The 15,030-nt window shown below is 36.3% G+C and overlaps 1 protein-coding gene across 1 annotated transcript; it reads left to right on the top strand.

The window, feature by feature from the left end:
• The first annotated feature begins 1,779 nt into the window (after positions 1-1,779).
• Positions 1,780-14,713, top strand: LOC118719261 (gastric triacylglycerol lipase). The gene is made up of 10 exons (XM_045581881.1): positions 1,780-1,830; positions 4,079-4,194; positions 4,352-4,469; positions 5,279-5,477; positions 6,568-6,677; positions 8,018-8,154; positions 9,804-9,950; positions 11,189-11,260; positions 11,658-11,729; positions 14,313-14,713. Exons 2-10 carry the CDS (start codon positions 4,090-4,092, stop codon positions 14,547-14,549), a joined length of 1,197 nt encoding a protein of 398 aa, XP_045437837.1. The 5' UTR covers positions 1,780-1,830; positions 4,079-4,089; the 3' UTR covers positions 14,550-14,713.
• The last annotated feature ends 317 nt before the right edge of the window (positions 14,714-15,030 follow it).

Consider the following 15,030-nt stretch of genomic DNA (forward strand, 5'->3'; position numbering starts at 1 on the left):
CTTCCTCTTTGCACAAAGTCAATAAAATATATTTTTTTTAAAAAGAAAAGGAATCATAGATCTCTTTCAAAGTAAGTATTTATATACTGCATATGTGCACTATGTCCAGATTCTAACTCCAAATTATTTTCAGCCACAGTAAAAGGCCAAAGAAACACATCCTGCATTCTCTTGTTTAAATCTATACTGCAGTGTCATGAAGAAACATGGTTAATCAACTTTGCACCTGCTAGTGAAGTAAGTTCAAATTGCATTCGGATAGCGAGCAAAACCCTCTCCCTTTACGTTGATCCTTATGAAAATGTGTCACCATCTTTTACTTTCAGAAATGTTATTGTCAATGAAAATCAGCCAGACTTGAGCAAAGGTAATGTAAAAATATGTAAATAGCCAAAACTGGTTTGGCTCAGTGGATAGAACATCAGCCTGTGGACTGAAGGGGTCCCAGGTTCGATTCCGATCAAGGGCATGTACATTGGTGGCAGGCACATCCCCAGTAGGGGGGGGGCAAGAGGCAGCTTACCGATGTTTCTAACTCTCTATACCTCTCTCTTCCTCTCTGTAAAAAATCAATAAAAATATATTTTAAAAAATGTAAATACGTGTGATATTGGACATATCCTAAATTGTTTTTCTAGTTTATTGAAACAATGCAACTCCAATTAATTGTATTATGATAGTTGATGGAAAGTTGATTTATAACTTGCCATTTCTGGTATTTAAGTACTAATAAAAAAATAATTATTTCTTAAAAATAAATGGCAAATTATTTTAAAAACTCAAAATATTATTCTCTTTTTCTCTCACTCTGAGTTACAGATTTTCTCATAGTGGTTGTAAAGGATGAGCTATATTTTAAAATATAAACATTTTAATTGCATAAGTCACTTGCAAACATAATGATTTTATTCAAATGCCAAACAATTATTTTATATAACAAAAATGGCACCACCCATATATTTTTAAAGGGTGGGATTGGGTTTGATATATTAACTGGACTATTATTTGAAGTGTTAGAGACCCTGATCAAAGACCATAATTAAAAAAAACACTCCTTGCTGATTACATGTATTTGCAGGTGGTTATATAACCATCTGGTCAGAATAGTTTGTGCACTGTATTTTTAAAGAACAAAGAGGCCTTTTGTTATCTTAGGCCTTCTTATCAGAGCTGTACCGCATAATAATTTGCATTATACAGCTGATTTAACAGTTTTTATATGTTTAAGATATCAAGAATAATTGTTAATGTTTTCTAAATCATTCTTAGTTATCATAATTCCTTTGGCCAATATTTGTGAATGTTAAAAGTTGAAGGGGTGAACTCAGTCCTATGTGAAGTTGAATGTAGCGTTTTTAAAAATTAATTGAATTTATTGGGGTGACATGGATTCACAAAATCATACACGTGTCAGAGTACATCTCAATAAAACATTGTCTGCACACGGCACCGTGTCCCCATCACCCCAAGAAAAGTTTATTTCCATTCCCATTTTTCCCTCCTTTGCCCACCTCTTCCTACTCTTTACCCCACTTCCTTTTGGCTATTGCCACTCTGTTGTGTGTGTCTTTGTGTTATAGGTATGGGGGTTTTGTGTGTGTGAGTGTGTGTGTTTTCTTTCTTTTCTTAATCCCTTCACCTTGAGGGTAATATTTGAGTTTTAGGTTTGTCCTTTTATAATTAGATGATGTTGTGATATTAAAGACATGGAAATTTAATCAGTGAATGAATAATTCTGGTCATTGTTGAACTTTGTATATAAACAGCAAGAGCAGGATTAACAAAAACACTAAATATCCAGCAAAATATAGTCCTGTGTCTGAGGAGACTGTAAGTATACCTTCTGTTGAGAAAAATTAATATTTGAGTTGTTATATTCAGTTTCTTTCTTTAACCTAACTGTGCATTCTTAAAGGCCTATCTATTTGTTGCATATTGAGCTATATAAATGTTTCTATTAGAATTAAAGCTTATTCTTCTGGGATTTGATTTTTATTTATTTATTTATTTTTATCTATACATAGGATTCTGAGTTACTAGTTGACAAATGAGTTTATTAATTCAGCATTTTTGTAATGAATGTTTAATGTGAATCTAATATCTTTTATTTTTCTTTTTGAGAAGTAATAGATCAACCCTCATATAAACTGACTTTATTGATATGCTATATTGAGAATCATTTAATTTCATCCAAACCAACTACTATTGAATTAACCATTGTGAATACTGTTGTTAAACTTTATAGGCTACTAATGTATTTATTTAAATTATAAACCCCTAAAAATAAGTTTAGAACAAATTATGTAACTCTCTCTGGGGATGTTATAAGTAGTTCCAAGTAGATGCTGGTTTAGGTTATCCTAAAGGAGCATTGTAGTGGAGAAGAACATAGTCTTTGGAGACAGACTACCTAGTCTCAAAAATGGGCTCAGTTGCTTTCTACATAATATTAGCCTTGGTTTTTCTCATTTGTAAAATGGGGAATATAATGCTACTTACCTTATAGACTTAGCATGAGAATTAAGTAAGACGCTACTAAACTATCACTGCATTTTTTCAGTGTTTAATAGATACTTAACATGCTCTTAATAACTTTCTTTTTATTATCTTAATGGATTCTTATGATAACTTCAGAACCTGCACTATTACTGGCCCTATTTTATGGAATAGGAAATCATCTTAGAGAAGGTAACTCTATCGTACAACATGTCAAACACACTATCCAACACATAGTAAGCACTCTGTAATGTAAATGCTGTTATGGCCATTATTCTAGAACTTGTCATTAGGTATTTTGAGAACACTAGTTTGCCTTTGAACTTAATAAATAATATTTATTGAATTATTCATTTATGGCACATTAAAAATAAATTGCTTTAACACTGTCCTCTACATGGCAATCCTTCAAATATTTAAGGACAAATAATCCCTTCTCCCTTGAAACTTTTCACCAGATTAGTACCTGAAGAGTTTCAAACTTGTAGTTGGTGATTATAACATAGGAAATGTATCTGTTCTGGATCTAATGTCAAATATTCTGACTGTGCTGAGAAACAAGTGATAATTGCCACCAGAAGATAAAAAAATTTAGAGTGCTGTCCTGGCCGGTTTGGCTCAGTGGATAGAGCATTAGCCTATAGAATAAAGGGTCCCTGGTTCAATTCCAGTTAAAGGCACATGCCTGGGATTGTGGGCTTTATCCCCAGTAGGAATCATGCAGGAGGCAGCCGATTAATGATTTTCTGTCTCATCATTGATGTTCTATCTCTCTCTCCCTCTCCCTTCCTATCTGTAATATATATATATATATTACAGATAGGAATATATATATTCCTATCTGTAATATATATATACATTTTGACAGCAATATATATATATATGTTGCTGTCAAAATGGTCATTTGGAAAAAAAAGAAAGCATATAAGTTGTAATTTTAATAAAAATGTAAAACTTGAATGGAACACTAGTTCAGTTCTACTGAGTTTGAGTATATTTAAAATTCCTAGTTGGTGCTCTATCCACTGAGCCAAACCAGCTAGGCCTAGAAGAGTGTTTTTTTTTTTGTTTTTTTTTATCCTTACCTAAGGACATGTTTTTATTGATTTTAGAGAAATTAAAAGGGATAGGAGAGAGAAAAACAAATAAACATCGATAGGAACAGAGAAACATTGATAGGTTGCCTCCCGTATGTGCTCAGACCAGAGATGAAACCCACAAATGAGGTATGCACCTTAACAGGGAACCAAACCCACAACCTTTTGGTGTATGGGACAACATTCCAACCCACTGATCAACCCGGCCAGGGCAGAAGACAATTTTTTTTTAATCAATTAAGTTTTGTTCAATATCACTTCAAAACCAAATGGAAATGTTCCTAAGCAAAAGGAATCAAATAGAGGGAAAACATGCTAAGCATTAAAATGTGCGAGCTAACATCCATGTCCCAGGTTTTTGCTCAACAGAATATAATAAAACCTAAGCATTTCTCTACTTTACATGAAGATAAAATGAACAAAAAATAGGAGAATTATGAAAGTGTAATAGGTTAACCATGGCACAAACTATTCTTCTATTTCAGGCAAAACCAAAATGTGGTTACTATTAACAGTGGCAAGTTTGATATCTGCTCTTGGAACTACACAAGCTTTCTTTGGAAGACAAAATCATGAAAGCCCTGAAGTGAATATGAATATTGTAAGTTACTGGAGGAAAAACACACACCTAAAAAACCAAGATATTACCATGATTTAGGATTACAGTAGACTTTACATGCTCAATTAAATATAACAATATCTATTTACTAGGTGCATTTTAGAAGTAAACTAAAAAAGTTTTTATTTTTCCTCACCAGGGTCAGATGATTTCTTATTGGGGATACCCAAGTGAAGAATATGAAGTCGTGACTGAAGATGGTTATATTCTAGAGATCTTCAGAATTCCTTATGGGAAGAAAAATGCTGAGAATAGAGGTATAACCTTCTTTCCCTCTTTCCTTTCTCCCTCTTTCCCTCGCCCTTCTTTCTTCCTCTTTCTCACTCTCTTTTCATGCCTTCCCTGTTCTTTTCCTCCTCTTTTTCCTCCTTTAATTTTTTCCTAGACTTAATGAGTCTAGATCATTCTGGAAATGCAACAGTGATGAAGTCATTTCTTCAAGGAGGGTCACCATCAAACGAATGAGCTGGATACACAGATAATTATAATAATGTGTGATCAGAGCAATGCTAGAAGTGTGCACAGGATATTAAGCTAGAAGTCCTGACAGTGACACCTAACTAGGAGAAGTGAAGGAAAGTTTGCTCTCTGAAATTAAACTGAGCGTAGTCCCGGAGCATCCAGCAGAAAGAGCCAGTGTGTGTGCTGCAGAGGGAGAAAGAGGAGGCAATTCAAGGCTCATTTGCTAAACAGATAAAAGTCATTTTTGCTAGTTCTATTAAAAATGTATCTTTTTCTCACTGTAGAAAAAGTTGTACAATAAAAAAAGTATACAATTAAGTAGGGCCACTTAATTTAACATCATGCTGAATTTCTTCAGCATATAATTTTTCAATAGTTTTTGGAGACATCATTGGCATACAATGGAACCACATATTTAAAGTCTATCATTGGATAAGTTTTGTCTCTGAGAAACCATCACCACAATTAAGGTAAGTTACTAAAACACAGTCAACTCAAGCAAATGGTGTAATTCTAGTGATACGAAACTCTGTTTCCTATCTTTATCATTGATCTTAGAATGAGAAATGTGTTTATACAGCATTTAAGTAATGTTCTTCTTTAGGCCAGAGACCTGTTGTGTTTTTGCAACATGGTTTGCTCACATCAGCCACAAACTGGATTGCCAACCTGCCCAACAACAGCCTGGGCTTCCTTCTGGCTGATGCTGGCTATGACGTGTGGCTGGGGAACAGCAGGGGAAACACCTACGCCAGGAGGAATCTCTACTATTCACCAAACTCAGCTGAATTCTGGGCTTTCAGGTAAAGAACAGGAACAATTCCCAATGGACACAAAAGTCAGTCTTGAGTTTAAAAAGCATGGGTGTTCACGCCTTTCAGTTCAGTCCCACTTCAACGTATTATATTCCAAGTAAGAAGAGAAGGAAGGAATTTTTATTCTAATTGTGTCTTGGGTTCTTCCATACGCCTCATTGCAAGGGCAGTTTTGTTTTTTTTTTCTCCAAGGGTAGTTTTTTTTTCCACTTTCTATGATCTCATTGCCCAGTATTTGGGAATAATGCTTTATGTTTCTGATTATGCTTTTCCAAATGGAAATGAGCAAAATGACTGAAGCAAGGAAATTTTCTGCCCTGAGTAGATTTGAAAAGAATCCATCCATATAGATTCAAGAGGATGTTAAACCTAGTTGGGGGTTCAGATCAACAATCTGAGTCAATATTAATATCGAGGTTGGGGTAGGAGCAATGACATTTGACACCATGAAGATATTATCAAAGCCTTTCTATCAGGCTCCCTTTTGTGCCTTATTCCCGAAAATTACTAATGGAAGTGGAGAACTGAAAACAATTTGGCTAAAAATGCTCTGAGAACTGAAAGGAAGCCTGTGTCCTGACTTTAGTGAGGAAGAGAGAGAGCAACATGAGAGGAGACTAGAGATCAGGCAAAGCTGTGTAAGGAGCCTTGCGGCTCATTCTAAATTTAATGAGTTGCCAATGAAAAGCTTTAAATAAGGGAGCAACATAATCCCATTTTCATTTTCAAAAGTCATTCGGGCTGATTTGTGAAGAATAAAATAGAGAGGGATATGGTTCATATTAAACAATAGTGGAACACTGCACACAAATTATTATTAAAGCTGACATTGTTTTAGGGATAAAATAATCCCAGCTACAGATATTACCTTGCTTTGATTAAACTGTGGCTTTAATGCTGTGCTTCAGAAATGATGTCAACTGCTTATAAGAAGCCACCCCAAAGAGCACTTGGCACTCACTAATGCATATCTAGTGTTCAATTTCTCAAAGGGAGCATTAGCTATAAACCTGTTTGACTTTTAGAAATTATAGCAAGGAAATATGTTGTATTATTTGTCTTTTTTTTTTTCTTGCAGCTTTGATGAAATGGCTAAATATGACCTTCCAGCCACAATTGACTTGATTTTAAAGAAAACTGGACAGGAAAATCTACACTATGTTGGCCATTCCCAGGGCACCACCATTGGTAGGTATAGCAGTCAAAGAAGGTGGTTTGGTTCACCTAGACCCTTTCCAGTTATGATGCAGGTGTGTTGATCATTGTGCTTATTGCTTTCCTTTCATTACATATACAATATAATGCCTTCAACAACCTGATGGTATAGGGACAATTATTATCCCTATTGTATATGTGGGGAAACAAACAAGGGGTAAATAATTTGTGCAAAGTAACATAGTTATTACAAACTAGAGGCCTGGTGCATGAAATTCCTGCACTGAAGAGAGGTGTCCCTCAGTCCAGCCTGTGCCCTCTTGCAGTCTGGGAGCCCTTGGGGGATGTCCAACTGATGGGGACTGCGGGGGACAGGCCTAAGCTGGCAGCTAGACATCCTTAGCACAGCCATGGAGGCGGGAAAGGCTACTGCCACCGCTGCTGTGCTTGCTAGCCATGAGTCTGGCTTCTGGCTGAGTGGTGCTCCCACTGTGGGAGCACACTGACCATCAGGAGGCAGCTCCTGCATTGAACATCTTCCCCCTGGTGGTCAGTGCACGTAATAGCGACCAGTCGTTCCGCTGTTTGGTTGATTTGCATATTAGCCTTTTATTATATCAGATGAAGTAGCTCATTTACCAGCCCAAGTACTCTGACTTCCAAGCCCATGCTCTGAAACATTGCACCACACAGCCTCTGCCCTGAATTGATTCCATTTACTCAGTCATATTAATGGGGCACTTACCAGATGTCCTGAGAATACAGGAATAAATAAAACAGATTAAAATATCTGTCTCTCTACTACTTATATTCCGGTGGGAGGAGGCAGAGAAAATAACAAAGATTAAAAAGTAAAATATAAAGCCCATCAGATAATCGTAATGATATGGAAAGAAAAGTAAATAAAGGAAAGATATTCGGAAGCATCGGAGGAGTACACGGCAATTTTAAATAGGGAACAGCACCAACCACTCTCTAAGCAATGAAGGAGGTCAGAGAGTGAGGTGCATACCTGGAAGACTGGTGTTCCAAAAAAGAGGGAATGGCAAGTGCAAATGATCTGAGCCTGTAGTAGTACAAATAACTCTTTTTTGCAACAATATGACTATCCTATTTTTAAAGTCAGGTAAAACAGCTCATCATAACTTTTTAAAAGCTCTAGCCCTATGTCCCCATAGAGAATCTATGGAAATAAAACAAATATTAAAAAATAATAGAATCTGATTAACTTGAACAAGCTCTAATGGTCAATCTCTCAGGTTTCCTCAGAAGGCAATCTTATTAAACCTACAGTAATGTCACAGTTGTAATACACACACACACACACACACACACACACACACTTCACCTATTTCTTTGTTGTTCTGTTTCAGGTTTTATTGCCTTTTCTACTAATCCCAAACTGGCTAAAAAAATCAAAGCCTTCTACGCATTGGCTCCAGTTGCTACCGTGAAATACATCAAAAGCCCGCTAAAAGAACTTACACTTATTCCTACATTCCTCTTCAAGGTATGTGATTCTTTTTAACTGAATGTAAGATATAAAATTGTCCATGGATTTCAAAGGGATGGAAAGTAACAAAAATACCCAGTGACCAATCATGTTTGTATTCAGAATAGAGATGTACACATTTACTAGTACTCTACTATTTCTTGCATAGAACCAACCACATTTGAATACCCACTACAGCTTGTGAGATCCCTGTACATTTCTTTGTTCTTGATTACTTTGTATGGTTTAGCAATGCCCTCATAGATATTTCATACACCAAGCACTCCATTCAGCTCTGTCAAGACTAGGATTCCACCCCTGGAGCAGGGAAGGGGGAATAAAACCAAAATAAAGCAGTCCAACAAGAATGGAAACTAACTAGGCCAAGAAAACTCTAAAGGGGAAGAATAAGATAGAAAGGGAAGGGAGAGTAGGGGAGGGGAGAGGAAAAGAAAGAGAAGGGAAGGGAAGGGAAGGGAAGGGAAGGGAAGGGAAGGGAAGGGAAGGGAAGGGAAGGGAAGGAAGGGAAAGGAAGGGAAAAGGAAAGAAGAAAGAGAAAAATAATGGTTGAGTGAAGCAAGGACTTTGAGATCCCTCTTTAAATACTCTTGGTTTTCTATGCCTTTTTCTAAGAGCTCCTTTCTCTTTAAATAGGGATTTGATAGGGCAGTAGCATAGATTTCAATAAAACATAAATATTAAGTAGGCATAATGGACAGCGAATTAATAATATTTATTTTTTCCAGAGCCTAATCACCTACTTCTCCCTCCCACAAAACCAACACATACATAGTTTCCTTAAAGAGAATAGTTTAGCCCAAAGCTATCCAATGTATTGATGATATTTCCTTGTCTGATTTTGTCCTATTCACTTCTTTTCACTCTTAATTAACATGTGTGTCTAAAGCCTAAGAAACTTTACTTAGAATCAAAGTGCAAGATTTTATGATGACCCTGGCTACATTGATACAGAACTTATTTCTCAGAGGCAATGTAGAGAGTGGTAAGAAACAAACAAACAAACAAACAAACAAAAACAAAACCCAAACCAAAACAAACAACAACAAAAATATATTAGATCTTAACTTCAAGGCTTAAATCAAGATTCTAGTTATAATCAGTTCTAATTAGCCCAAGAACTTGACTATTAGCCTCATGTTTTCTCAGGTATAAAATGGGGATGACAAAATGTCTATTTTGCTCAAGAAGAATTGGGGCCAATCCTTCCCATTATTAAATTACCTAGCCTCCTTGTCTTCCTAAAGACTTGACTGAAAATATGGTTCAGAGTCACCATTTTCCTTTCTGATCTTTTTATTATTTACTATTGAAATCACACATCTTGATGCTTAGTTGTGACATTCTGCCATGCTGTTTTATGATTTTATTTCATAACTCTGATTACCTAATTCTTTTGTGTTTAATACTCATTCTCAGCAGTCAGTACAGTTCTCAATGTAACAACAAATACCTGGTATTAATATATTCCTTGCTTATTCCACAACTTTATTGTGGGAATTATTTTAACATATTTGAAATTCCTAAAACAGCATTAAAAATATGAAGATATCATCAGCCTACTTACACCTGAACTGGTAAATTAGATGAACTAATTAGTATTTTCTGAAGCTTGACTTTTCCAACCTTCTGATGCTTTTATTTTTCAGGTTATATTTGGTGACAAAGTATTCTTCCCACATCATTATTTTGATAATTTCCTGGCCAATGAATTGTGCTCCCGAGAGTTACTAGATGAGATCTGCAGCAATGCTTTATTTATCATTTGTGGATTCGACTATAAGAACTTGAACATGGTTTGTATGCATCGAAATTTCTATTCTGAATATTTGGAAAAACAGTTTTTTTTATTACTTGTCCCATCATCACTTAGCAATGGTATTTTATAAGAACTAAGAGTAGCTTCAGAATTGTGTACGTGATCTATACTAATAAAAGGGTAATATCCTACTTAGACCAGATATCTGGACATCATTTTGGATGTCCTTCCTGATGAAGCCAGGGCTGGAGGGAAGCCATCTTGGGTCCTGGGTGCCTGCCAGTAGCTGGTGGAGGGAAACCCACGTTCTGGGTGCCAGAGGAAGTCAGTGCCCGCAGCTGGGGGAAGGAAGGCCTACTTTTGCACGAATTTTCGTGTATTGGGCCTCTAGTATACAGATAAGCCTATGAGAAATCACAAATCATTGCTCCCATTTTTGTCCTCTGCAGCTCCCTTCCATCACCCCATTGTCCCTTTATGCAGAAAAAGTCACAACTCACTAAACTAGTATTAGTTTATACACACACACACACACACACACACACACACATACACACATACACACACAGTTCTTCAAAGCAAAAAGTTTTCCATTTTGATAAAATGGAGATGATAAAGTCCTCTTTGAGTGGCTACAAATTATATAGATGAGTTAGCCCCATGGTTGGCAAACTGCAGCTCGCAAGCCACATGCGGTTCTTTGGCCCCTTGAGTGTGGCTCTTCCACAAAATACCACGACCTGGGCAAGTATGTTTTGAAGAATGGCATTACAAGAAGTTTAAGTTTAAAAAATTTGGCTCTCAAAAGAAATTTCAATCGTTGTACTGTTGATATTTGGCTCTGTTGACTAATGAGTTTGCTGACCACTGAGTTAGCCTATGCAAGCTCTAGCAGGGGTCCTCAAACTTTTTAAAGTGGGGGCCAGATCACGGTCCCTCAGAGAGCTGGAGGGCCGGACTATATGAACTACTAATTCCTACTGTAACACCTCGGCTGCGCTCACTGCCCAAAAAACCTGGTGGGCCGGATCAGACTCCTCTGCGGGCCGCATGTGGCCTGCAGGCCGTAGTTTGAAGACCCCTGAAAGTGATGTACAACTGTGTTGTTCATATCCTTCCAGTAAATGCTGCCTTTAACCACTTGAACTGAATCAGAAAAACTTACATCTTTGCTTTAATATGTATGTCTTTTCATCACAATATCAGAAAAACTCCCATCTTAGAAACAAAATAAATATCTAAGTGTGAGCATGCATGTGTGTGTTTTCTTTGTAGAGCCGCCTGGATGTGTATCTGTCACATAACCCAGCAGGGACTTCTGTTCAAAACATGCTCCACTGGACCCAGGTATCACTTCACAAATGCTGTTAAAATTTATTTTCTGAGCCTGAACCTAAAGCACGTTTTCAAAATAATCTGTCAAATGTTCCTGTTGGGGAATTTTTCTGGCATGGGACTACCAGCTGAAAATACTTGTCATTCCATGTGAGTGAAAATCCCATGAAAGCAGGTGCTCTGGGCAGCAAAGAAATGAATGATTTTTATGAAAGCAAAGCTGTGTTTAATCTTGCATCAATACCTTGTCCTGGTGATTCATAGATTTTATTTTGGGAAGGAAAATAAGTTTTTTAATACTTGTAATTGTTTTAATGGAAAGTTATGCTACTTGGACATGTTTGGGTTGTATGTTTCACATAGCAAGCAGAGTTTTTATTTCCTTGTGTTCTTCATTTCTCTACCCTAGGCTGTTAAGTCTGGGAAATTTCAAGCTTTTAACTGGGGAAGCTCAGTTCAGAACATGATGCACTTTGATCAGGTAAGCTTCTTAAAGTTAAAACCATTCCCATTTTGAAAGACAAATCTTTAAAAGGTTAAAAATGAAATTATGATAACTATGCATATATTTTCCAAAGGAATGTTTATGCCTAAACATAGCCTTAAGGAAATAATAAAGTAGAATATTATTTCCTTGTGATTCCTTCATCATGTCAAACATCACCCCAGTCTCCCATTCTCCCAATGGGTTCTCATGTTCCAGTGGCTTTGCTCATTCGAGCTGCTCTGGAAATAACACATCCCTACATGTGACAAACTTAGAATGAATTCATCACCCCTCACCACATTAGACAGACCTGCCCTGCATCCCAGACCCCCGTCCCCCAGCAAGCTGTTCTCTCCAAAGTGCAATTAACTAGTGTAATAAACCAGTAATTCTGACTGTTTGTGAGATAGAGCTGGAATCTCAGATCTCTTTAAACAATATCCTCTCCTTTGTTGTCAGCCAGGAAAGTGATTCCATCACATTTCCAGATATAAAAGAAGAAAGGAGTGCTTGCAGGTTGAGGGTGAGAATCTTTTTCAGCAGAAGGCCCTGTGGGGTGCAGGCAGACATATTGTGTGCTCCTCCCACTTTTTGTAGCACAAAGAACCCAAACTTTGGGGTCTGCCCTCCTTGAGGTCAATATGAGTTCAGGCAATAGTTTCTTCACCTCTTCTCCTACATTCAGGGAGTTACTGATAATATTTAATGGGATAATGTCCATCAATCCTCCACACAGGGTAAACTCTCAGATTATCACTGGCTAAATATGAACAAGGGGAAGACCTACTTTTTTTTATTTTTTATTTTTTGTAATTATCTCCTTCTCCTCCTTATCCCACCTCAAAATTTTCCACACAAGTAGTAGCTGAACAAAACTACTGATTTTCATCTGCTTCCATGCCTCAATATTAGAAGGGGTTTATCCTATGTGTAGAGAAGATGCCTCCATTTTTAAAACATCTTTGATACCTTTAAAGAGGCTTTTAGAACATCATCAGATCAAACATTTGTTGAAAACACGCTCCACCTTCAACCATCACTTCCTCAAACAGTTGAAACAGAGACTTGCTTTGAGTCTGTCTTCCTTCTGAGCTCTAAAACCAGTAATCCAATGATTCCATCTTGAGGATTAAGTGAGACCAGAATAACATAATTCTAAATCCGCCCTCTCTCCAAGCAAGCTGGTAATTGCTAAGGATGATCTTCAACTATAATAAAGTATTAAAATATTAAGGAAAACTGCACATGGTAAAAATCCTTTGTTATGGAAAGTTGCTTGTTACCTAAAGTGACAATAGAAAAAAATAGTATTTGGGGTTAGTTTTGTTGAGAATATAATATAAAAAACTAACAAAATTATCTGGGAAAATTCTATCACTCTTTTTTAAGGTCCTGCTTTATGAGCCTTTATAAAGGCTATGTGTGAATGACAATTTTCTAGAAATAGGAAATGGATCTGATAATAGCTTTTCTCAGAATTTAAACCAATATTAAGTAAACTCAGGCAAGTATTTAACACAAACAGCTTCTTAAATGAACCAATTGATTTATAGACTCACCATATGGCAAGTCAATACAAAACCAAAATGAATCAGGATATTTTTTAAAAAAATAAATCTTTATTGATCATATTATTATAAATGTCCCCCCCCCCCCCCCATTGCAGTGAGAATCCAATAAAGTTCACTTCCTCCAGCTGGAGTTGAAATCTAAATTTTTAGTTTGTAAGAATTGTTATCTAAAGCCCCACTGTTCACTCATGGCCAGGGACCAGCAACAGCTGCATCACCTGGGAATGCAGAACCTAAGGCTCTTCCCCCAGATATACTGAATCAGAATTTTCATTTTCACAAGATCCCTAAGAGATTCACAAGCTGTTAAATTTGAGAAGCACCGATCTAAATCATATTGTAGCCAATTTGCTCTGTGGATAAAGGTGACTTTCTTTGAGCAATCATTGCTTAGAATTTACTTGTAAAACTAGGTAATGACATTTGCGACAATATTGATGAATTTTGAGGACATTAGACTAAGTGAAATTTGTAAGAGAAAGATAAATACTATATGATCTCATGTGGAATCTAAAACAATAAAAACAAACAACGATAAAACTGAGCTCATAGTAATAGAGAACAGATTGGTGGATGCCAGAGACAAGGGTAGGGAGTGGGCAAAATGGGTGAAGGTGGTTCAAAGGTTACAAACTTCCAGTTATAAAACAAATGACTCCTGAAAATGTAAATGTATAGCACAGTACTATCATTAATAATACTGTATTGTGTATTTGTAAGTTGCCAAGAGAGTGAATATTAAAAGTTCTCATCACAAGAAAAAAATTGCAACTATGTAAAGTGAAGGAAATTCACCAGATTTAGGGTTTTGATCATTTCACAATATATACATATATTAAAACATTATGTTGTACATCTAAAATTAATATAATGTTTTATGTCAATTATACCTCAATAAAAAATATATTGGCCAGTTTAGGTTATATGAGCTATCCATGGAATATGTATTATGGTTTAACGTGCAGATACTTATGAAAACTGTGGTTCTTTCTCTCTTGTATATTAGCCTACACCTCCCTTCTACAATGTGACGGACATGAATGTGCCAATTGCAGTGTGGAATGGTGGCAAAGATTGGTTGGCTGACCCTCAAGATGTTGACCTTTTGCTTCCAAAGCTTCCTAATCTCATTTACCACAAGGAGATTCCCTTTTACAATCACTTGGATTTCATCTGGGCAATGGATGCCCCTCAAGAAGTTTACAATGAAATTGTAAACTTGATGGGAAAAGATCAAAAATAGTTCCGGATTTGAAGAATTATCTATTTACTTTTTCAAATACCTTTTTTTTTTTCTCTCTCCTGTCAATGATTTTCTGTAACGTTTGAGATACAATGCTTCTTTCAATAATTTTGACTTTAGAAATATATTAGCATCATCCAATTTTCTGTTTTTCTTTTAAAAGAATTTTTTAGCCCTAATCAGTTTGGGACTGAAAGATCCCAGGTTTGATTCTGGTCAAGGGAATGTACCTTCATTTCAGGCACATCCCCAGTAGGAGGTGTGCAGGAGGCAACTGATCAATGTTTCTCATTCTCTATCCCTCGCCTTTCCTCTCTGCAAAAAAAAATCAATAAAAATATATTTAAAAAAAAGAATTTTTTAAATTTGATTTTTCACTTAAAAAATGATTTAGAAACATTTGAAAGAACACATTTCTGGAAAGGTGAAACTTCCAATCTTCTCATTCAATTTATCTTCTAAACTCAGTGTAGATTATGAT

Source organism: Pipistrellus kuhlii, unplaced genomic scaffold, assembly GCF_014108245.1.
Source record: "Pipistrellus kuhlii isolate mPipKuh1 unplaced genomic scaffold, mPipKuh1.p scaffold_m20_p_15, whole genome shotgun sequence".
NCBI lineage: Eukaryota > Metazoa > Chordata > Mammalia > Chiroptera > Vespertilionidae > Pipistrellus > Pipistrellus kuhlii.